General features: G+C 46.2%; 1 protein-coding gene across 2 annotated transcripts in view; it reads left to right on the top strand.

Annotated features, from left to right (window-relative positions):
- The window catches only part of Galnt17 (polypeptide N-acetylgalactosaminyltransferase 17), a 447,914-nt gene that overhangs the window by 225,012 nt on the left and 199,414 nt on the right, over positions 1-23,488 (top strand). Inside the window, exons 4-5 of one of the 2 annotated variants that reach the window (XM_006971339.4) lie at positions 13,330-13,504; positions 20,069-20,266. In XM_006971339.4, the coding sequence (XP_006971401.2) occupies positions 13,330-13,504; positions 20,069-20,266 (373 nt within the window). Of the gene's footprint in view, positions 1-13,329; positions 13,505-20,068; positions 20,278-23,488 lie in introns of those variants that run through there. The other variant, XM_076561312.1, reaches the window with a different exon arrangement.

The raw sequence follows: 23,488 nt of genomic DNA, 5'->3' as shown, positions 1-23,488 counted from the left end.
GGCAGGGGCTCTACCAGTGGGACATGCACTCAGCCCCTTACAGAGAGATTCAGCTCCTGATTTGCTGTTCACTTTTGCTATTGTTCGTTTGTTTCTGAGACAGGTCTCTGACTTGTCAGCACCTTGGTAAGACTGGCTGTCCAACACACTCCAGGGATCCACCAGTTCCCACCTTTCCTGGCCTAGGATTGCTAATAAACATCACTATGTCTGGCAATTATTTTTTTATTGTGGATTCTGGGGAGATAGTCCTGATCCTTGTAGAGCAGTGGTTCTCAACCTGTGAGTCATGACCCACCCCTAAAGACCATCAGAAAACACAGATATTTACATTATGATTCATAACAGTAGCAAAATTGCAGTTATGAAATAGCAACAAAGATAATTGGTGGCCACCACATGAGGAACGGTATTAAAGGGTCGAAGTATTAGGGAGGTTGAGAGCTGCTGTTGTAAAGCATTATCATCCTAATAGAGTTGTGCCCCATATCTCTATTACGTATCTTTATATGGTTCCCTTAGGTAGAAGTGATGTGTCCATTTGTACAAGCTGTTTATAGAACACTCATGCAACACTTCAATGTGGGCATTTCCCGAAAACTCACTGAGTGTTTGGCATAGGACTCTCACTGTGTAGAGTCCAGACCCCACAATGCCAGAGATAGGGAACTGGTCACACAATTTGCTTTAGTTATTCCATCCTTGACTGCCACCTGCATAGAAAGAAAACTCAAGGAAGGAGCAGCCTGGTGCTGAGACGCCTCCCTGTGGCCTTGGGAGCTTTTCCTGTCTTCCGGTTTGCTCTGCTTTTCTTTTTCTTTTCTTTTCTTTTCTTTTCTTTCTTTTTTTTTTTTTTTATTCCTTAATGATGGCAACTCCTGCTATTTCAGGGGAAGAGGTTTGCTGGCTTCAGAGCATTCCGAATCAATATCACAGTAAATAAGAAACATAATGAAAGAAAAACACACTCCAGCCTGTAGACAAATTTTATCGCTTAAATTCACATGTTGTTAGGGTCGGCTGCAGATACCAGATTTTTGACTGCTTGTTTCTCTCTCCCCTCCTCCCTCCCTCCCTCCCTCCCTAACTTCTCTCTCTCTCTCTCTCTCTCTCTCTCTCTCTCTCTCTCTCTCTCTCTCTCTCTCTGTATGTGTGTGTGTGTCTGTGTGTGGGAATGTGTAAGTCAGGAAGACTGGTTCAGATACCATTCCTCAGGTGCTACCTACTTTTTTCTTCTCTCTCTCTCTCCTTCCTTCCTTCCTTTTCACTCATCTGGAACTTGCCAAATAGGCTAGGCTTGCTGGCTGGTAAACCCTTGGGATCTGCCTGCCTCTGCCTCCTCAGCACTAGGATTACAAGTTTGTCTTTTTTTTCTTTTCTTTTTTCTTTTTGGTGAGCTAGAGATGGATGCATAAGTAGTCTTTTTCCAAGGGACAGTTGTGAGCTGCCCTGTGGGTGCTGGGAATTGAACCTGGGTCTACCAGAAGAGCACCCACTGTTCCCAAATACCGAGCCATCTCTCCAGCCCTAGGATTACAACTTTGTACTGAGCATTATTTAAAAACAAACAAACAAACAAACAAACAAACAAACAAACAGAGTTCTAGGGGTTGAATTCAGGTCCTTATGATTGCATGGCAAGCACGTTCCCCACCGAGTCATCTTCCCAGGCCTTGACTGCTCTCTGTATGCGTAGGAGCCCGGATGTTATCTTAGCTGGGGAAAACCACTTGTAGTCATCATGAGGCTTCCTTATCAAGTTTCTGTAACTTGTACTTATTTACTATTTTTTAAAGTAGGAATATTTTTATTATTTGGTGTGTGTGTGTGTGTGTGTGTGTGTGTGTGTGTGTGTGTGTGTACGTGTACGTGCATGTCGCGGAACATGTGTGGGGATCAGAGGACCATTGGGTGGGTCAGTTCTCTCACGTGGGTGTCAGGGAGCGAACACAGGTTGTCGAGCGTGGCAGCAAGTGTCTCTAACCACTGAGCCGCCTCGCTGGCCCTCGACGGGGAGCTCTGAATGGAAGAGGCAGAGAGTGGGAATTTTTTGACAATGGAGTTAAAAGCCATAGAGCTTTTCCTCTCTCCAGCGCCCTCTTCACAGATGTACAATTTGGAGCAATGTACTGAGTTCCGCGCTTTGGTATTCTGAGCCTCACGTCGCTTCTGCTTCCAACGTGTTTTTAGCCTTTTTGGTTTTTTTTTTTCCTTTTATCTCACCACAGCGTTGCCTGTAAATGCTTTCAGATACCACAAAAACATCTTTTTTAAACCTTCTCCGATCTTCTCGAAGCCTCTTGCTCTTGCCTCTATTCCCGCCCCTCATTCCAGTCCTTTTCCTCATAGTTCCTCATAGTCAACAAGTACATTATTTAAGCTAGTAAAGCTAGCCTTCTATGTTATTACATTCTGTGTGTGTGTGTTGTCCATGCAGGTATATATATATATATATATATATATATATATATATATATATATATATATGTTCACATGTGTATAGGCACCCTTGTGTGTACGTGTTGATACATACGTGTGTGTGTGTGTGTGTGTGTGTGTGTGTGTGTGTGTGTGTATACACATGTGTAGGCTCATACTATGTGTCTCCCTGGATCATTTTGCCAGTCTGGCAAGCTAGCTTGCCTCAGGGATCCCTTGTCTCTGCCTCCCAAGTGCTGGATTCCAGGCAGCCATCATACTTGCCTGGCTTTTACTTGGGTTCTGAGAATCTGGACTCCAGCCCTCCAGTGTGAACACAGCAAGCACTTGATCTGCTCAGCCATCCCCACAGCCCACTCTCAAGGAGTCCTTCCTGCACATGTCCTCACCTTGGCTCTGCTTTGATCCTAGGATCTCAGAGATGGACATGTCCATGTCTCGGCAATGGGACTATCACAATTGTAACATTATGACACATCCAGCCTGGAGGTTGCAGTGGTTCATTTTCTTTTCTTTCTTCCTTCCTTCCTTCCTTCCTTCCTTCCTTCCTTCCTTCCTTCCTTCCTTCCTTCCTTCCTTTCTTTCTTTCTTTCTTTCTTTCTTTCTTTCTTTTTTGGTTTTTCAAGACAAGGTTTCTCCATGTAGTTTTGGTACCTGTCCTGGATCTCGCTCGGTAGCCCAGGCTGGCCTCGAACTCACAGAGATCCACCTGGCTCTGCCTCCTGAGTGCTGGGATTAAAGGCGTGCGCCACCACCACCCAGTTCGAATATATTTTTATGGACTTATCCACGAAGGAAAAACAAATGAAAAATGAAAAATCCATGACAGAGTTAAAAGTATAAAAACAAATTGTTTTATATCTTCTTTCATGTTTCAATACGTGTGTCTACCACATGTGTTCAGCCCCTTCTTATCACCCAATATTTACCTGTTCTTATTTCCTTTTAGACATGTTATATTGTACATGTGGGGGATTGTCCTGGTTGTTAATTGATTTGGGAATACCCTGTCCACTGTGGGTGGCATCATTCTCTAGGCAGGGAGATTTGAACTGCATAAGAGTAGAGAAATAAAGCTTAGCATAGGCAGGCAGACAAGGGAGCAAGCAAGCGTGCATGCATGCCTTTTTCTCTGCTCTTGACTGTGGATATGATGTGATTAGCTGTTTGAGGCTCCTGCCCTGACTTCTCCGCACTGATAGACTGTAACCTGATTGTGAGTTGAATCTCCCTTCCCCTGAGCTTCTTGCCTCCAGGTGTTTTAATCATAGCAACAGAACTATAACTAGGACAAAGGGCATGTATTTTTCTGGGTCCTTCACACTCAATCACATTTGCTCTTCATATATCCCTAGGTAGGTAGCAAGATGGGACACACTGGTAATTTTTTTCTGCAAGCAGATGTGCTGTAGAGCCTCTGGAAAGAAAGAGCGGATCCTCAAGACAAGTCTATGGCAGGTGTTGGAAGATTCCCATGAACAGACAGATGTCAGCTCTCATAATTTCACAGGAGTAAAATGTAGACAAACACATCACTTACAAATGTCATAAGCCTGGAAAGGTGACTGGCTCTTTCTTAGGCCCCTTTTGCTGCTATGACAAAATGCCTGAGACTAGATGTGTAATGGCAATGTAGAATTTAGTGCTTATGGTTCTGAGACCTAGGAAGTCCCAGGTCAGGGCACCAGCAGACTAGGTGTCTAGTGAAGGCCTGGTCTGCATTTGTGTCTTTACACAGTTAAAGGAACCAGCTAGCTTCCTGGGGTCTTTTATGAGGGCACTGGTCCCATTCATGAGCCCCACCGCCCCCACCCGTTATACCTTCATCTCTCATCAAGGAGGATAGCTGTGGTTGCTACTGTTAGGGCACTGGACCTTGAAACAGAGCCTTGTTCATGATCAGCAATAGCACTACCACTGAGTCACAATCCCAGGCCATCGCTAGGGCAGCGAGGCAGGTGATCAACCACTGAGCCACAACCTCAACCCCTCACTGGAGATTCCAGGCAAGATCTCCACTCCTGAGCCATGGCCCTAGCCCTTCTCTGTGGGGTTCTTGGCAGGTGTTCTACCACTGAGCCACACCCCAACCCCTCACTGGGGGATTCTAGGCAATCATGCTACTTCTGAACTATATCTTTGGTCCCTTTTTAACTTTTATTTTGAGAGGTTTCATTATGTAGCCTAGTCTGGCCTTGAACTCACAATCCTCCTGTCTCAAGCCTCCTATGGGCTGATGTTACAGGTACATCCCACCATGCATGGACAGGGGTTTAGTTTCCATCTTATAAATCCTGGGGTGACACAAACCCTCTCCACACCTCCATTTTCTTATCTATAAACTGACGATCATAACACCCTTTTACTTAAACAGAGCTGCCGAGAAGGCAGAAAGAGTTGAAATAGGTAAAGTCACAATCACCCGTGGCTGCTAATAAAGACTCAATACACATTAAAGAAAGAATCATGGCTTGTTAAAGTCTGCGAGACATCCTCATTAGATTATGAAAGGGGGTCTAATCTCCATGAATGGTATATTCTGGAGCTTTTCCTGATTAGCTGACATTTTTACTCAGCTTCATTAGCAATTTGGGGATATAAATATTTCATTAGTGATACATCCAAGCCAAGTACTTGGGATGTTTAAAAAAGAGCAGTGGTTGTCAGGGTAGGAACTCTGTCTTGCCAAAGCCCATCTCACCAGGCTCACAGTTTATATTCTTCTTGTTTGGGATACCCTTCACAGCCACCCAAGGGGACCTACCTATATATTTATGTATTTTATAAAGAAATTCTCTTTATTTTTAAATTATGTGTATGTCTGTTCATGTGTATGTGTGAATGCAGGTGCCTGTGGAGGCCAGAAGGGGGCGCCAGATCCCCTGGAGCTGGAGTTACAGGTGGTTGAAAGTGTCCTGACATGGACCTAAACTTGGGTTCTCTGGAAGAGCAGTGTTCACTTTTAACCTCTGAGCCATCTCTCCAGCCCATATTTTTGTAAAAGTATAAAAATAAGAGCTTTTATTTCTTGCATAAAGAGGAATCTCCCAAAGTATATACATTTCAGGTCCCACAAAGCTGGATTTATTTGTTTTGAAAAAGCAAATCCCAATTTTTAAATATTCATTTACTTATTTGTGTGTGCGTGTGTAGGTGCACTTGTATGTAAGTATGTACAGGTGTGTAAGCATGCATAGGGAGAATCAAGGACAACCTTAGCTGTTGTTCTTCAGGCATTGTTCACCTTGATTTTTTGTTTGTTTGTTTTTGAGATGTTATGCCCAGATCTCAGGGATTCTCAAAAGACCACCACAGAGACCAAATCCCATATGTAAAAGCAAAAAGCTTGGAGCTTGGACCCTCTGTCCCATGCAGCCACAAGAGCAGAGAGCCCAGAGCCCAGAGCCCAGTCAGGGTGGGGTTTTTATCATAGCAGAAGTTGGGGAGAGGGGATTTCCAGGGTTCAGGACCCTGATTGGCTGACATTTGTCTAGGGGTATAGGGAAGATTTGGAATGTCAGGTATTTCCTCTTAGATGCAGGCCCTCCCTGGGTGGTATCAGTTTATGGCTTTTCCTGGGTCCAGGTATTACCTGCCAGAAACCCTGTGGTCAAGCTGTTTTGGGCTCCCCCACAGAGACAGTATCTCTCACTGGCCTAGAACACACAAGCAAGCCCCAGGAATCCACCAGAGTCTGCGTCCCTCAGGCTATAATTATAAGCCATGATACTATGCACACCTGGCTTAAAAAATACACAAAATCTATTATTTTTAATTAAATGTGTGTGTGTATGTATGTGCATGCACCTGTGTGTGTGTGTGTGCACATGAGGATGTGAGTGCTCATGAAGTCCGGAGGAAGGGGATATATATATATATCTTGTCTTGGCGCTGCAATTACAGGTAGCTGTGAGCTGTCTCATGTGGATTCCGGGAACCACCCCTGGGTCCTCTGTAAGAACAGTGCATGCTCTTAACCTCTGGGTCCTCTCTCCAGCCTCATTCCTGACTTTTAACATGAGTTCTGGGAGTCAAAGTCGGTTCTTCCTGCTTTCACAGGAAGCACCTTGCCCACTAAGCCACCGATCACTCCCAAACCCTAAGTTTGAAGATAATAGATAAAATTTTTGTTACTGGTTTATCGTGGCGGGGATAGTAGGATAGCTGAAGGGGTTTTCAGCTGAGGTGATACACAGTGGCTGCAGGGAAGGTGTCAAGCGAGAAAAAACACAAGATGGTTCACTCTGATCCAGGTGGAACAGGAAGCTGGGAAAACAGAACGCCAGCCTTCAGCTGGCTGCCTCTTTTTTTTTTTTCCCTTCCATTTTTAGCAGTCCATGCATGGTGTGTGGCTTTTTCTAGATAGACACAACACATGTATCTGTTCATTCCAGAATGAGACTACGTGGCAGACCCAAATAATGATTCTACCAAAGTCCGACTGGTGAGTTTTCTTGGTGTTATTAACAGGAGTCTGGGGGATCGGTTAATGTAGCTGCATCACTAACGAGCTGTCCCAATAGGAATGAGGACTCCTGAAAGCCGAAGCCTCAGAGTTCTGCATGACCTGCTGGCAGCTCCATGGGTCTGGAAAACTCCATCCAGCAGCTCAGCTAGCCACTCTCCTCTCCCAGTGCATTTTTATTGCTTCTACAACATTGAAGGGAAAGGGTCTGGTGTATCTTGTAATTTCCAACTTTCTCAGACAAGGTGAAGTTTCTTTAATTCCTGAGTCTCATGCCCCCCACACCTCCTTCCTGGAGGAAATGGCTGCACAACCAGGGTAGGGGGCCATTGTCATTAAAGATGGGCTCCCCACCCCCCATCCCCCAATCTGTTCATCACCTCTGGAAACATTTCTACAAACATAACCCAAAAATGTGCCTCAGTAATTCTTAATCCAATCAAGGCGACTGTGAAGATTAGCTTGGCATTGGTCTTGGTTCGGCTGCATTTTATATAGTTAGTGGGCTGGTTATTTTAGGCATAAAGATCTTTTCATGCACACCTGGGAATCTAGGAATTTTAAGTCTATTTTTTTTGTAGCTGATTTGCACATACATAAAATATGAAAATATCTCGGGGCAAAAATGATGCTTGGGAAATGTGAAGTATCTCAATGAATGTCTGTGATAAAACCGTGTCTTCTGAGCTGAATGTCATTGAACCCCAGTCTCAGTGAACTGGGAGCCCTCATTACGGGTGCAACCAAAGGCTGGTACTGGGAAGATTATGGGATGCTAATGCAAGGATTCAGGACCCCCACCCCACCCCCTGAGGATACTGCAATCCACTCATCCAGCCTGAAGAAATTTTGTCTTGAGGCCAAGTCTCACATAGCTGAGGATGTCCCCAAAGTCCCAGTTCTTCTGGTTCTACCACCAGGAGCACTGAGATTACAGGTATGGACCATAATGAACAGTTTCCATTGGAAGGTCCCAGTCTACGTGCCATGTTAGATCCTTCCAGACAGGCGGTGGCTTTGGTGACCCAGGAGAGTACAGAGAACTGGCCAGGACCAACCATGGAGAAATTGATTGGTGGTGTCCTACTCAGCTGTAACTGTCAACTTGACATTGCTTAGAGTCACTTTAATTAAGGGATTGTCCAGGTCAGAACGGCAGTGGGCATGTTACGGGGAGGAATACCTTCTTGATTTTTAGTGATAAAGGAGAGTCCAGCCCACTGTGGGCGGCACCATTCCCTGGGTAGGTGGTCCCGCGCTGTATAAGAAAGCTAGATGAGCATGAGCCTATCAGAGTCCCAGCAAGGAGCATTCCTGGTGATTCCTATTGCACTTCCTGGGCTGTGCGTGAGTTCTCTGGTCAGAGGTGATGCCGCATGGAGCTGTAAGCAGTTCTGCTTTCAGGCTTCTGCTGAAGTTCCTGCCCTGACTTGCCTCAGTGATGATAGTCTATGACCTGGGAGTGTCAGTCAAATGAACTCTTGTCTCTCCTACATTGCTTTTGGTCAGAGTGGTTTACTACTGCAGCAGAATGAAACTAGAACAAATTGGAACACACACACACACACACACACACACACACACACACACACACCTTCAAAATAATAAATACATACCTTTTTAAAAGTGACTAAGATGGCAAGACAGCTAAGCAAGTAAAGTCACTTGTTACACGAGCCCAATGACCCGAGTTCAACCCTGGATCTCACATAAAGGTAGAACAGACCACCTCCACACGGTTGCCCGCTGACCTCCCCACACACGTGCCACGGCACACATGCACCTTCTTCCTCCTTCCACAGCACGGGTAGACACAATGTTTTGAAAACAGTTTGTGAGCAAGACCAGCAGACACAAGGGATTCTAATTTTATGAACTTTAGAGACGAGGCAAACTCATAGACACAGGAAATGTTACCACTGCTCACCAGGGGCTGGGGTAAGTCCTCAGAGCAGCAGTTCTCGACCTTCCGAATACTGCAACCCTTTAATACAGTTCCCCACGTTGTAGTGACATCCCCTCCCCCCGAGCCATACAGTTATCCTCATTGCTACTTCATAACTGTAATTTGCTAGTGTTAAAAATCATAATGTAACCGAAAAAAAAAAAAAAAGCCGGGCGGTGGTGGTGCATGCCTTTAATCCCAACACTCGGGAGGCAGAGGCAGGCAGATCTCTGTGAGTTTGAGGCCAGCCTGGGCTACCAAGTGAGTCCCAGGAAAGGCGCAAAGCTACACAGAGAAACCCTGTCTCAAAAAACCAAAAACAAACAAACAAAAAAAAAACCCATAATGTAAATATCTGATATTTTCAGTGGTCTGAGGCAACCCCTGTGAAAGGGTCGTTCAACTGCCCCCGGAAGGGGCGTGACCCACAGGTTGAGAACCACTGCTTTAGCGGGCTCAGAGTTTATGATCAACATGATAGAACATTCCTAGGACACTTCAGATGTACTTATTTATACTACCGACCTGAGTATTTTTTTTTTCAGATGTTTCAAGTGGTACCTTTTTGTTAGGTGTGCTTTCTGAGACTTCCTGGGTTGACCTAAGACTCCTCCTCCCGGCTGCTGGCCAACCCCGCTGAGGCTGGCTGTAGCAGGCCAGCTTCGAGACAAAAGCCAGGGAACTTGCATTTTCACGGGCTCCAGGGCTCCCGAGTGACTCGGACTCTGAGACCGCCTGGCTCGGAGGCAGGCCCTGTTGTTCTGTTTTCTAATTGGAACACGCCATATGTGCTCTTCACTCATCCCCAGCTGCCACAACCCACACGTTCCCAGGGAGCAGCAGGTCCCTTATCTCAGCAGCTGCGGGCGGGGAGTGGTGTCAGTAATCAGAGAGGCAGTGGGGGCCGGGGGTGGGCAGCTGAGGATAGCAACAATAATAAAATCCTGGTTTGGGCAGTATGGCCATCACCCACCACTTTACGTGAATTTTTGCATTCTATAGTTTTGGTTACCTTCAGTCAATTACAGTGTAAATCATTTCAAAATTAAATGGAAAGTTCCAGAAACAAATAGTTTGTAGGTTTTAAAGATGTGTTTTATTATTATGTGCCCATACACTCACACAGACACAGGCAAGCATACACACACACACACACACACACACACACACACAAACTTCTTAGGCTATAACTCAGACCTACCAGTGACTGCAATGCAAATTAACATTCTAGAACCCTCTCAAGCACAGACCAATTCTTCATGCATCCACCAGTCTTTGATTATTCTCAGCCTGGAGTCCTAATGACTGTGAGGCTGGAAGGTGAGGTTATTCACTGTGGGGGAATCCACGCACTCCACCCAGTCCCTGGCTGAATGGTCACCCTCCAAGCCCATGTCCATGTGGCCCAGGGCTTCTCATACTGATTTTGGAAGTAGGTGGAGAGAGTCTCCTGGGTTAGCCCTTTGAGACAGGGCTTTGAGGCAAGGGAATACTAAGGGAGTATTTGGTAACACTGACGAGCGTGAGGAGTCCGGATAGAATTCTGTAATAACAACCTCCTCCATTAGTTTGTACTGTTTGAACCCTTCTCACTGCCAGTTTACACGCTCTAAGCCTGGATGACAGTTGTTGCTTTTATTGCTAAGGAGCAGACGCGCCTCCCTTGCTAGTCCCTTCTGATCTGGGGCGGCATTTGCTTCCCCCCTTGCCCTCCCCAACTCCCCCAAATACTGTTTATCAAAACCCGCAGCCACACAAGGATTCCCAAATGGCACCTGGCCAATTTAGTATTGGATTTCCTCTAGTCCTGGAAGGTAAACATTTATCTCTGCAGAAATAGGTTTTTGTTTTCTTATTTGAGTTTGTCTTGAGGAGAAAAGAAACTTACACAAAGTGTTATTCTTACTGACTTTATTTTTTTTCCCCAGTGTTGGAGATTGAACCTAAAAATGCTCTACCACTGAGCAACACCCCCCCAATCCTTTTTATTTTTGTGTGTGTGTGTGTGTGTGTGTGTGTGTGTGTGTTACACATGCATATGCACACATGTGCTCCTGTGGAGGCCAGGGGTTAACATTGGGTATCTTCTTCCTTAATCCCTCTCCACCTTAATCCCTTGAAAACAGTTCTCTCACTAAACTTGAAGTTAGGCTGGTAGTCAAAGAATCTTCCAGTCTCTGCCCTCCCCACCTAGTATTGGGATTACAGGCTCATGCCACCATGCCCGGCTTTGTAAGAGGTGCTGGGGAGCCAATCTCGAGTCTTCGTGCTTGTACAGTGAGTGATTTTCCCCGGGGCCATCTCCCCAGGACCATTTCTTTCTCAGAAGCTATTTTCAAATGAATAGTATTTAATCCATTGCCACTGGCAGCATTTCCTGTTGGCCACCTTATTAACTGTTTTCTAGTCGGCTTATCATTCTTTGCTCAGGTGCAAGAGTTCACCAGCCCTGTGGCGATATGGTTTTCTGTGTAAATGTGTGGTGGAATAGTGAGTGCCCATCCCCTCTCCCCGTGCCTAACTTTGCGATATCTCCCTTAATTCTCCGGATCCAAATAGTTTCTTTCTGTGGCTAGCTGAAGCACTTTCATCTGTGGCCTTTTTCTGTCACCTCTGACATGGCTTCCTCGGGGCTATCTGCACAGTTCTGAGATCCCCATTCAGATTCCTTAAAACCATGTGGAGGAAAAGAGGAGAAATAAGAATCATTGTGGGAGGCGGGGAGATGGCTCACAGGTAAAGGAGCTTGCCAGCAAGTGTGACAACTTGAGGTTCCCCCTTGGACCCAAACCCTGGGAAGCAAGAAGTCTCTCCTGCAACTTGCCCTCTGACTTCTACATACACACCACGGCCGGTACTGGGGTGGGGAAGGGTTCGCATTTGAGCAGGTGAGTTTGGTGTTGGGGTGGCAGGACCATGCACGACCTTCTTCTCTGCCCAGCATCCCAGCCCTTGACTGACATGAATTTCTGTGATCCTCTACCTTTTCTTACTCACTCCTCCCTGTTTGTCAGAACACCCCATCTTCTCTTCTTCCAGGCACCACATGACTGTGTCTTTAAAGAACAAAACCTGTGACACAGCGAGGCCAGCCCCTTCATCTACTGAAAGCGCAGGCCTTTCAATTTGCAAAAGCTGCTGGGCATCCTTAAGGTGTGAAGGGTCTGCATGGTTTCTGTTAAAGGAACATTTGGAGGTCTCTACAGCAAAGCCACATAAAAGAGCTTTGTACAGTGGTGGGGGTCTCTAGCCCTGGCACTGAAGGGGCAGAGGCAGGAGGATCCCTGGGGCCCCTTGGTCAGCTTGTCTAGATGAATCAGCAAGATCCAGGTTTGGTGAGAAATTCTGTCTCAAAAACAAACAAACAAACAAAAAACAGGGATGGTAGTGCACACCTTTCATCTCAGCACTAGGGAGGCAGAGGCTGGCTTCTTGCCGATGATGGTGTTGCGTTCTCCATGGAATAGCTTTTCTTCCCCTTCCTTTCCACGCTATCTTAGTTACTTTCCTCATGGCTATGGCAGAAATACCTGGCAAAAACAACTTATGGGACCAGGTGGCAGTAGTCCATGCATTTAATCCCAGCATTTGGCGGGATCTCTGTGAGTTGGAGGCTAGCCTGGTCTACAGAGCGAGATCCAGGACAGGCACCAAAACTACACCCTGTCTTGAAAAACAAACAAAACAAACAAACAAACAAAAACTTATGGAAGAAAGGGTTTGTTCTGGCTCACAGTTTGAAGGTGCACAGTCCATCCTTGTGAGGAAGGCATGGCAGGGTGAGAGAGTGAGGCATATGGTCCCATTGCACCTGCAGTCAGGAAGTCGAGAGAGAGAGATGAATGCTGTTCCTCAGTTCACCTTCTCGTTTTAATTTAGTCCAGGACTCCAGCCCATATGCAGTGCCATCCACATTCAGTATAAGTCTTCCCACCTCATTCACCCTAATCCAGAGACTGCCTCACAGATTTACCCAGATGTGTGTCTTCCCAGATGAGTCTAGATTCTGCCAAATTGACAGTCAATGTTAACTATTCACATGTGTCACAGCACAGCTGTCTTAGATGAGGGCATGGAGATATATTCCAATTTCCTAAATGCCAGGGAGTTAAAATTTCTCACATGCTTACTTTTTTGCAATCAAGGGACTTTGTTAGGACATATAGGTATCCTGAAGTTTATACTGTTTATTTTCAATACTTTTAAGCTGTGCATATTTGTATCTTTGCATGTAAATATGTGTGCATGTATGCAGATGTCCACAAAGGTCAAAAGAGAGAGTCAGGTCCCCTAGAGCTGGAGTTACTGGTGGTTTTGAGCAGCCAGTATGGGTGCTAAGAACTGAACTCTGATGCTCTCTATGAGGTGTTAGTATTCTTAGGTGTAAGTACTCTTAACTATCGAACATCTACCCAGCCCCATCACAGTGTTTGGGATGCAGATCTAAGGTGATTCATGTCTTGCATTTTGTCATTTCTAGAGGAGCTGAAGGCTCCCTTGGAAGAGTATGTCCACAAACGCTACCCTGGGCTGGTGAAGGTGGTACGCAATCAAAAGAGAGAAGGCCTGATCCGAGCACGCATCGAGGGCTGGAAGGCGGCCACTGGCCAGGTCACTGGCTTTTTCGATGCCCATGTGGAATTCACTGCTGGCTGGTAGGTCATGAGCCAAAACTTATCACTTAGTAAAGGGCTGAATCTGGGAGGTGGGACCTTTTGCCTGTTTCTATTGGAGCCACTGGAAGAATGGAGAAGGGATGCTTGGTGGGAAGGCCATTGGGGTAAAGTTGGAAAGCAAGAAAAGTAAATCACTGGCTGGCTTTCTAGACACTGTTATTGTTATCATCAATCTATGAGTTGCTTTTCTCATTGCTGTGACCTAAAGTACCTAGCAAAAAGCAGCTTACAAAAGAAAGAAACCAACTTTAACTCATGGCTTGAAGGTATGGTCCATCTTGGTAGGGAGTCATGGCAGAAATGTGAGGCAATTGGTTACATTGTATCCAGAAATGAGAGGCGTTTGGTTACATTGTATCCGCAGTCAGGAAGCAGAGAGAGATGGACGCTGGTGCTCAGCTCACTTTCTCCTTTCCATTCAATCCAGGACCCCAGCTCACAGGATCGTGCCACCTATATTCAGGGTGGGTCTCCCCACTTCAATTAGCCAATGTAAGAAGCTACTTCACAGGCATGCCCTCACAGACATTTATTTGATTCTAGGTCCTGTCAAGTTGACAGTCACGATGAACTGTCACAGTCACGGTTGTGGTCAGTAAATCCAAAGCCAGTCTGGGACACATGAGTCCTTGTCTCCAAAATAAGTCATTTCTCTAAAACAGTAGCAACAGATAGGGACTGGAGAAATGGCTTGGTGGTTAAGAGTACTAACTTATCTTGCAGAGGACCCAACTGTGCATGGGTACATATGAGGTAGGGGAGGTGTGTGTATGTGTGTGTGTGTGTGTGTGTGTGTGTGTGTGTGTGTGTGTGTGTGTGTGTGTGAGAGAGAGAGAGAGCGCGCACGTGTGCATGCACATGCTTGTTGAGGCCAGAGGACAACTTCAGGTGTCATTCTTTAGGTGACATCTACCCTTTTCTTCGAAACAGGGTCTCCCTGACATAGAACTCACCAAGTCAGCTAACTGGCTGACCAGTGCGTCTCAGGGATCCTCCTATCTCTGCCTTCCGTGTGCTGGGATTACAAGTGGGTGCCGCTGTGTCTGGGTTTTTTTCACATGTGTTCCAAGGATGGAACTTGGGTTCTCATGCTTGCATAGCAAGTACTTCATCAAATCACCTATCTCCCCAACCCTTCTATCCACTAGGTTCTGGCCTTGACCTCCTGCCTACCATTCAGTCACCTCATCTCCATCAGTTTCCCTCCTAACCACTTCTCCCACCTCCCACCTACTCTGCTGGGACCACCCTCTCCCCACCTTGGTGCTTTCTCACTCACCCTCAGGAATGCAATGGCTTTCTGAATTCATTCTTTGGTGTGTTTGGCTCTGTAGTCCCTGTGTAGTTCTAGCTGGCCTAGAATTCAATATGTAGTCCAGGCTAGCCTTGAATTTAAAGTGGCCTTTACCTCCTGCCTCCATCTCCTGAAAGCAGGGATTACAGATGTGCACCACCACACCCAGCCACTTGCTGTATCGATGACAATGGTCTAGGCTGGGGATGTGCCTGGTTCAGATGGGTCCCCCCTCAGAATTTTCCACTGTCACTCTGAAACGGTCCCATCAGTCAACACAATGGGCATTCCAAATTGGCAATATTTGGCATCTTCCCTGAAAGGTATCATCTAATATATAATATATAATAGCCAGTAGAGCCTAAATACTCTATGGTCTAATTCTAACTAGGCTCTGTGATGTCAGCCTTAGCTATACAGACTTATTTTCTATACTTCAGTCAAAATATCCCATGCCTCTTTCTGAATTAAAACCCCTGTGTGTTTCCTCATTACAGGGAGAAAGCATGTCTCACCATTTACTGGGTAAAAATCTCCACAGTGACCCAGTATGTTGTTGTTTTTCTCTCTTTTTTGGGGGGGCCACCACCCAGCTCCCAAATACATCACACATGGAGGCTTATTCTTAATTATAAATGCCCAGCCTTAGCTTGGCTTGTCTCTTGCCAGCTTTTCTTATCTTTAAATGAACCCATCTGTCTTTTGCCTCTGGGCTTTTCCCTTTCTCTATGTCTGTACACCTCTCTTTCTTACTCCCTTGCTGGCTGTGTAGCTGGGTGGCTGGCCCCTGATGTCCTCCTCCTTCTCTTGCTCCTAGATGTCCTTCATTCCCAGACTTCTCCTATATATTCTCTCTGCCTGCCAGCCCTGCCCATCCTTTCTCCTTCCTGCCTTGCTATCGGTCAGTCAGTTTTTTATTAGACCATCAGGTGCTTTAAGCAGGCACAGTAATACAGCTTCATGGAGTTAAACAAATGCAACATAAACAAAGGTAACACACCTTAAAATACTATTCTGTAACACCAGTACACTAAGGATGCCTCTATTCTCCCTGTGGCATTTGAACTGGGTGTTTTTGTGGCTCAGCTTGAATGTCTTCTGTGTCCTGGGATCCAGGGAGGACTTTGGCCTGGGTCTGGAGAAAGAGATCTGTCAGTAATGTGTGTGAGCAGCTGAGTTAGATCCTCAGAACCCAGTGAAAAAGCCAGGCTGGTGGTGCAGGCTGGGGGTGGAGAGCAGAGGAAGGAGGCTCCCTGGGGCTCACTGGCCAGCTAGCCTAGCCTTGTTGATGAGATCCAGTCCTAGGAGAGACCCTGCTTCAATAACAATAGGGATGGGGATGCAAGAATGACTGTTGAGGCTGTTAACTGGTACCCATGAACATTTATATGTGTGTGCATGTGCATACTGTGCCAATTAGTTTTTATCAATTTGACACAAATTAGAGTTAGCAGAGAAGAAGGCATCAGACTGGCCTATGGGTATGTCTGTGGGGCCATCCCTGGGCAGATGAGAGTAGACAGTATCAGAAAGGTAGCTGAGCAAGCCAGGGTAAGTAAGCCAGTAAGCAGATAGACCAAGATAATTTGGCTCTGGACCTTCAACATTTCAAGTCTCCACAATCACATGTCATGGAGCATGTGCGGAGATCAGAGGGCACCTTGCAGGAAGTGGTTCTCTCCTCCCATCATCTGGGTCCCAGAGATTGAACTCAGGTAGTTAGGCCCAGTGGCAGGTGCCTTCACCCACTGAGCCCCCCCACCAGCTTAATCATCGAAGTTCTAAACAACCAATCAGACTTCCAGCATCTCTGACACAGGTGAGAACTTCAGTCCACACTTGAGATGGCTATCCAGGTTGCTTCCCAGCTGTGACACTGTTACATACATCCACATCCCTTTGGTAAAGCGATTCACATGTGGAAGCCCCACCATGAGGGGGCTCCAGATTTGTTAGGCGAATAGAGGAAGCACAGTAGGTCCCATGACCACAGGACACCCCAGGGTGGAATGGGGAGGGGAGGAACAGGAAATGAGAAAATGTCATGGAGAGGGAGACCAATCTTCTGCGCTGTGGAAACATTCTTGAAGGTGATGGGGAGGTGGTTCAGTTGATAAGAATTCCTTACTGTGTAGGCATGAGGATGTGTGTCCAGATCCCCACCATCGATGTTTAAAAAAAAAAAAAAAGCCAGGGATAGCCCTGTGTGTGCCTGGAACTCCAGAGCTGTCACAGGTGGAGATAAGAGGCTCATTGAGGCTCATTGGCTACCAGCCTCACTCCAGGTTCACTGGAGACCCTGTCTTGAGTTAATAAGGTGGGAAATGATAGAGCAGGACACCCAACATCCTCCTCTAGTCTCTACTTTTGTGCACAGGTAGGCACATCTGCAAACACATGTGTACATACACCACACACATGGAGAAAGAAGGAAGTGTAATGCTGTGCACGTATGGAAATACCATGATGAAACCCCATTCCTTTGAAGACTGACTTAAAATATTAATTTTGTTTTCCAGTTCAAAGAGCAAAAGAGGGACTCCGGGAATGTTTAGTCAGTTGGGTTCTTGTGATACAAGCATGAAAATCTGAGGTCTGATCCCCAGCACCCACATAACATCATGTTGGGTACTGTGGTGAATACCTGTAACCCCAACACGGGGGAAGGTAGAGGCAGGAGGATCTTTGCGGCTCACTGGCTATCCAGTCTAGTGGAATCTGTGAGCTCTGAGTTGAGTGAAAAATCCTGTCTCAAAAAAAAAAAAAAAAGAAAAGAAAAGAAAAAAGAAAAAAAGAAAGGAAGGAAGAAAAAGAAAAGAAAGAAAAGAAAAGAAAAAGATGGAGGGCCTAAAGAGATGGCTTGATGGTTAAGAGTGCTTGCTGTTCTTCCAAAGGACCTGAGTTTAGTTTTCAGCACAAACATCAGGCGGCTGACATCAACTTCCTATAAGGCCAGTGGAACACAATCCCACACACAAACATACACACATATACATAAACAAAAATAAATCTTAGAAAAAAATAATAAAAAGGTGGATAGGCATCAAGGATGAATCCTGACAGTGACCTCTGGCTTCTGCATATGTGAGCACACCCATGTGCACTCATACACATATGCACTTATACACATATACCCTCACACACATGAATATGCACACACAAAAATCACTGCACACATACAATACCAAAAAAATTTTTTTAATTCAAAAGTAAAAACGTATTTTAAAGGAGCAGAAAAAGTGAACCTCCTTACTGGAAAAAAGTAGGCATGGCTTCTCTGGATAGGTGACATCAGAGCTAAGCGACTTAGTGGCTCTGCTTTCTGCTGGCTGCCAAGGGCATTCCCCCCACCCCACCCCCACCACCCCTAAAGAGAATCTCTCCAGTGAAGATGTGAGGGAGAAAGCTGCAGATGCTGACGAAAATAATTCCCCTCTGGCTTCCACCTCCACCATGTGTGTAAAACGTATCGAAGGCAGTCAACGGCCCAGGGTATATTTTATTGCTCATTTTAAATAGAAAGATGAGCTGAGCCAACAGGTAATTCAATAGCTGCAAATGAAAAGAGATTGTTGCAGGCTGTAAGTTCTCATTATTCTTCCAAAGAGCACAAAGAAATGGGATTTTTCCACTTGACTCTTTTCCAAAGTCTACGCTCTGGTCCAAGCTGCAAGATTAATGTCTCGGCTTCCATGAGCCATCTTTAGCTTCTAGAACGTGCAAAGTGATTCCTTCCTGTGAGGGGCCTCACAGACACACGGTCGGCTTGACCATCTGCTCTGAACTAAGCCAACCAGCTAACACCTTGAAACCAGTTCATGCCGGCTGCAGCCTTGAGGGAGGAGGCACAGCTGGGAGTCAAGATTTGCCTGACTTTGGGCTTAATTAGTTCCAAGGCTTCCGCCTGCAGACCAATCAGATCTTTTTGAGCAATCAATTAGATAATCAATTAAAACAACAAAAATAGTCGAACTCACACAAAGAAACTAATGAAACTGCTTATTAAACCCAGCGCAGAAATGACCTATTTGAGGATAGGAAATTTAGTTCCAGCAGAAAGAAAAAGAAAAAAGAAAAAAAACAAAACCATCAGCAACAAAAGGTGGCAGACAGTGCTCTGAGGGGAAATCATATAGAACTGCCAATCGTACAGAGATGGGGACAGTGTTTGGGACAAAAGGGCTTGGGGCTGGAGAGATGGCACAACACATACTACTCTTACAGAGGACCTGAGTTTGGTTCCCAGGATCCACACCAGGTGACTTAAAACCACCAGGAGCTCCAGCTCTGGGGGATTTGGCGCCCTCTTCTGCCCTCCAATGGCACTGTACTTACATGCACATATCTACACATACATAAATAAAAATAAATTCTGAGAGAGAGAGAGAGAGAGAGAGAGAGAGAGAGAGAGAGAGAGAGAGAGAGAGAGAGAGAGAGATGGGGGAAGGAACTCGAAGGTTTGGAGCTTTCTGAGGATAAGACTCCACATTAATTCTCTTGCAAGGCTTCTCCTGTCCACACAGGCATCGCTACAGTGATTTTGTTATGAGTGAAGGTATGAGAGGCATACTGCACACTTGAAAACACATACAGAGTGTCCATGGATGCAGATCCATTGGTAGAGTGCTTTCCTTGCATACACAAAGTCCTAGATTCCATCCCCGGCACCATATAAACCTAGCATTTAGGTTAGAGGCTGATGCGTGCTTCTAAGTCCAGCACTTAGTAGGCAAAGGCAGAAAGATTGGCAGTTCTAGGACAGCCTGGGCTACATGGGAGTTCAGGGCTAGCCTGGGCAACTTTAACAGAACAGTCTTAAATTTAAAACACAATCAGGGTAGGGATGTAGTTTGATTGGTAGAGTGCTTGCCTAACACGCAGGAGGCCCTGGGTTAGATTGCCGGGCTCACATAAACTGAGTGTGGTGTGGTAGTGCATGCTTATCATCCCAGCATGAGCAGAGTGGAGGCAGGAGAATGAGGAATTCAGGCTTCACTTCTTCTACACAGTCTTTGAGACCAGGCTGAGATACGTGAAAGCCTGTCTCAAAACAAAATGGAAACGAAACCATAGAAACCTACATGGCGGTCGCATGCTCCGACTTGGATAGGTCATGTGCCTTTGAGTACCTCAGTTTCCTTCTGAGTTCCGGCCTTTGAATCTTCTTCATTTTGGGCAGTTTTAGAAGCCAGCTGGCTGATGCATGCCCCAGGAGAGAGAGATTTGATTGTGACTTCTCTGTTCTGCAGGGCCGAGCCGGTTCTGTCCCGCATCCAGGAAAACCGGAAGCGGGTCATCCTCCCCTCCATCGACAACATCAAGCAGGACAACTTCGAGGTGCAGCGCTATGAGAACTCAGCCCACGGGTACAGCTGGGAGCTGTGGTGCATGTACATCAGCCCCCCAAAGGACTGGTGGGACGCCGGAGACCCCTCTCTCCCCATCAGGTCTGTGACAAGTAAGCTCTGGCGGGGCTGGTAAAAAAAAAAAAAATCTGCACAGTGAGGCCCCAGGCCCAAGGGTCAACTTGCGCCATGGAGAAGGGCTGGGAGAGACTGGCGGCCAAGGCTGGTGCCGCGGTGTGCAAGCAGCTCCCTGAGGAATGGTCGTGCCTTAGGATCATAATTCCTTGCTGAGAGAGACAATTGTATTTTATAGCAGCAGCGACAGCTCTTGGGCGCCTCTTTTCATATGGCTGCAATGAAAGTTTAAAATTGGCAATAATACAGTTTTTTCATTCTTCCTCGGGTGTTCCGTAGCTTCACTTTCTATGATCTTACCCACCCTTGGTTAGCCTGTGTGAAAACACTAAATTATCTCAACCTCTCAGCTCGACGTCGGTAATTTAATCACATCGGCCAAGATTTTTCCTGTAATGTCACATTCACAGGTTCTAGGGATTGGGGTATGCCATGGGGGAGGGGCGACATCATTCTACCTAGTGTCAAACTGACTTTTTGTTTTCATTTTCATTTATTATCATTGGGGGGAGGTGTGTGCTTGTGCCACGGCACACATGTGGAGGTCAGAGGACATCTTTGTGGAGACAGTCCTCTCCTTTCACCTTTATGTGGGTTCTGGGATTCAAGCTGGGCCATCGGACTTACATGGCAAGCACCATCATTTGCTGAACCATCTTGTCAGTCCCAAACGGATACACATGCGAGGTGAGCGTGCGTGTACACACACACACACACACACACACACACACACACACACACACACACACCAGAGGATGTCCGGCATCATTCCTCAGGTACCTTCATTTGAAATAGTGGCTCTCATTGGCATGGGTATTTGCCACAAATGCCAGGCTAGCCGGTCAGTGAGCTTCCAGGAGTGCACCTGTATGTGTCTCCCATCTCATCATTCCTGCGATCACAAATACATGATATGGTACCTGGCTTTTGTGGGGGCCCTTGGCATCAAACTGGGAACATCACTTTGGTGAGACAAGCACTTTACCAACTGAGCCATCTTCCCGGTCCCCAGACTCCTAAAATGGGGTTCATTCCATCTTCAGTCATTAGAGGTGGGAATCCCAGCCTGGACTTAGTGCAAGTTTTTTCTTCCCCATATCAAGCAGGAAAGCAAGAAGGAAATAAGGAACAGGAGCAAGGACTTTCTATAGGGTGGGTGTGGGTTCTGTCTTGGTTTGCAAATTTGTGATAATAAAAATATGTTAGTTTTTTTTTAATTCCTATGACAAGTATCTGAGAAAAGCAACTTAAGGAAAACAAGATGTGCTTTTTTTTTTTTTTTTTTTTTTTTTTTTGAGACAGGGTCTCACTATGTAGATCTGATTGTTCTGGAACTCACTATGTAGACCAGGCTGACCTCGAGCTGACAGAGATCCCTCTGCCTCTGCTGTCCAAATGCTGGGATCAAAGGTGTGTGCCACCACACCTGGCTGGAAAGCAAGACTGGTTTGTTTGGGTTTTTTTTTTTTTTTTTTTTTTTTTGGTTTTTTGAGACAGGGTTTCTCTGTATAGCTTTGCGCCTTTCCTGGAGCTCACTTGGTAGCCCAGGCTGGCCTCGAACTCACAGAGATCCGCCTGCCTCTGCCTCCCGAGTGCTGGGATTAAAGGCGCAAGACTGGTTTTAACTCCTCACTTCGGAGATGAGTCTACGATGGCAGGAGGGGTACAGTAGAAAAGAGCAGCCCCATTCTAGAGCCAGGAAACAGAAAGAGAGGGTGTCCATTCCAGACGCCTTTTCCCCTTCCCCCTTTTTATTCCAACCAGGTACCCAGATTTGTGGAATGGGTGCTGCTCACAGTCAGGATGGCTCCTCCCCCTCTGTCAATTTTTCTCTGGAATGCCTTTGCAGACACATCCAGAGATGTGCTTTAATAACCTCCCAGGTGTCTCCCAATCCAATCAAGTTGACAACCAAGATTAACCATTTATTCTAGTGAGCTTTAACTGTTAGCTTGACACAGCCTGGAGTCATCTGAGAAGAGAGTCTCAGTTGAAAGATGGCCCAGATCAGATTGGCCTGTGGACATATCTGTGGGAGACTGTCTTGATAGTTAATTTGTGTGGTAGGGCTCTGCCCACTGTGGGTGGCACCATTCCCTGAGCAAGTGGTCCTGGACTACATTAGTAAGCTCACCGAGCATGGGCCAGGGAGCAAGCCAGTAAGCAGCATCCTCTAAGGTTTCTGCTTCCAGGTTCCTTGTTGAGTATCTGCCCTGACTTCCCTCAGTGATGGACTGTGACTGGGAAGTAAAAGCCAAATAAACCCTTTCCTTCCCTACATTGCTTTTGATTCAAATATTTTATCAGAGCCACAAAAAGCAAACAGGAACACCATCACACAGGAGAAAGGTTGTGAGAAGGCTTCTGACTTCCTTCTCAAACTAAAAGCTGAAAAGTTGCCTGAGAGGGGAGCAACCAAGAAGCAGATTCCCAAACCCAGGGAGGTGGACTCTGAGTGCCATCTCAAAGGAAGTGATGTTGTAGCCCTGTTCAGCTGTTCCTGTTGTATTCCAGAATGGCTCCTCAGCTGTCTGCTAGTCACAGTGTAGGACTCATCATTGAGGCGTTACCTGAGAGTCAAGGCATAACCCACAGAGAGATTTCAACTTTCATAGTGAGCATGTGAAAAACCAATGACCTTTAGAACTTAAAGACATTAAATTTCATATTATAGTCAAATGATCCTCCCTCCCTTAGTGTCCTGACACAGGGACAAGCTGGTCCCCAGCTTTGCCTGAAAGAATGAGGTTGACAACAAGGGGGGTTGGTCACAGTGAGGAATGTTGATGTTGATGACCAAGCACCTTCGTGTGTGTGTGTGTGTGTGTGTGTGTGTGTGTGTGTGTGTGTGTGTGTGTATGCGCGTGCATGCTAATGGAGCTAGAACAAAGGCCTTGAATAAGAGCTCTACCGCTAGCCCTTCCCTGGGGTATTCCAGGCAAGTGTTCTCCCTCTCTGCCATACCCCCAGCCCCTCACTGTAGGAGTCTAGGCAAGTGCTTCTCCTTAGTCATGGCCTCGGCCCCTCAGTGGGGAATTCTCAGAAGAGCTCTGCTGTTGGTCCATACCCCAGCTATTCACTGGAGGAGTCTAGGCAGGCATTCATACACTGAGGCGTTCTGACTCTTGCCTCTCAATGGACACTTGCTCTACCTCTGAGCCACACCATCATTCCCTCACTGAAGGATAC

This window comes from Peromyscus maniculatus, chromosome 23 (genome assembly GCF_049852395.1).
Source record: "Peromyscus maniculatus bairdii isolate BWxNUB_F1_BW_parent chromosome 23, HU_Pman_BW_mat_3.1, whole genome shotgun sequence".
In the NCBI taxonomy this organism is placed as follows: domain Eukaryota; kingdom Metazoa; phylum Chordata; class Mammalia; order Rodentia; family Cricetidae; genus Peromyscus; species Peromyscus maniculatus.
The sequence above is the reverse complement of the archived record's forward strand: the minus strand, read 5'-3'. Positions and strand labels throughout refer to the sequence as shown.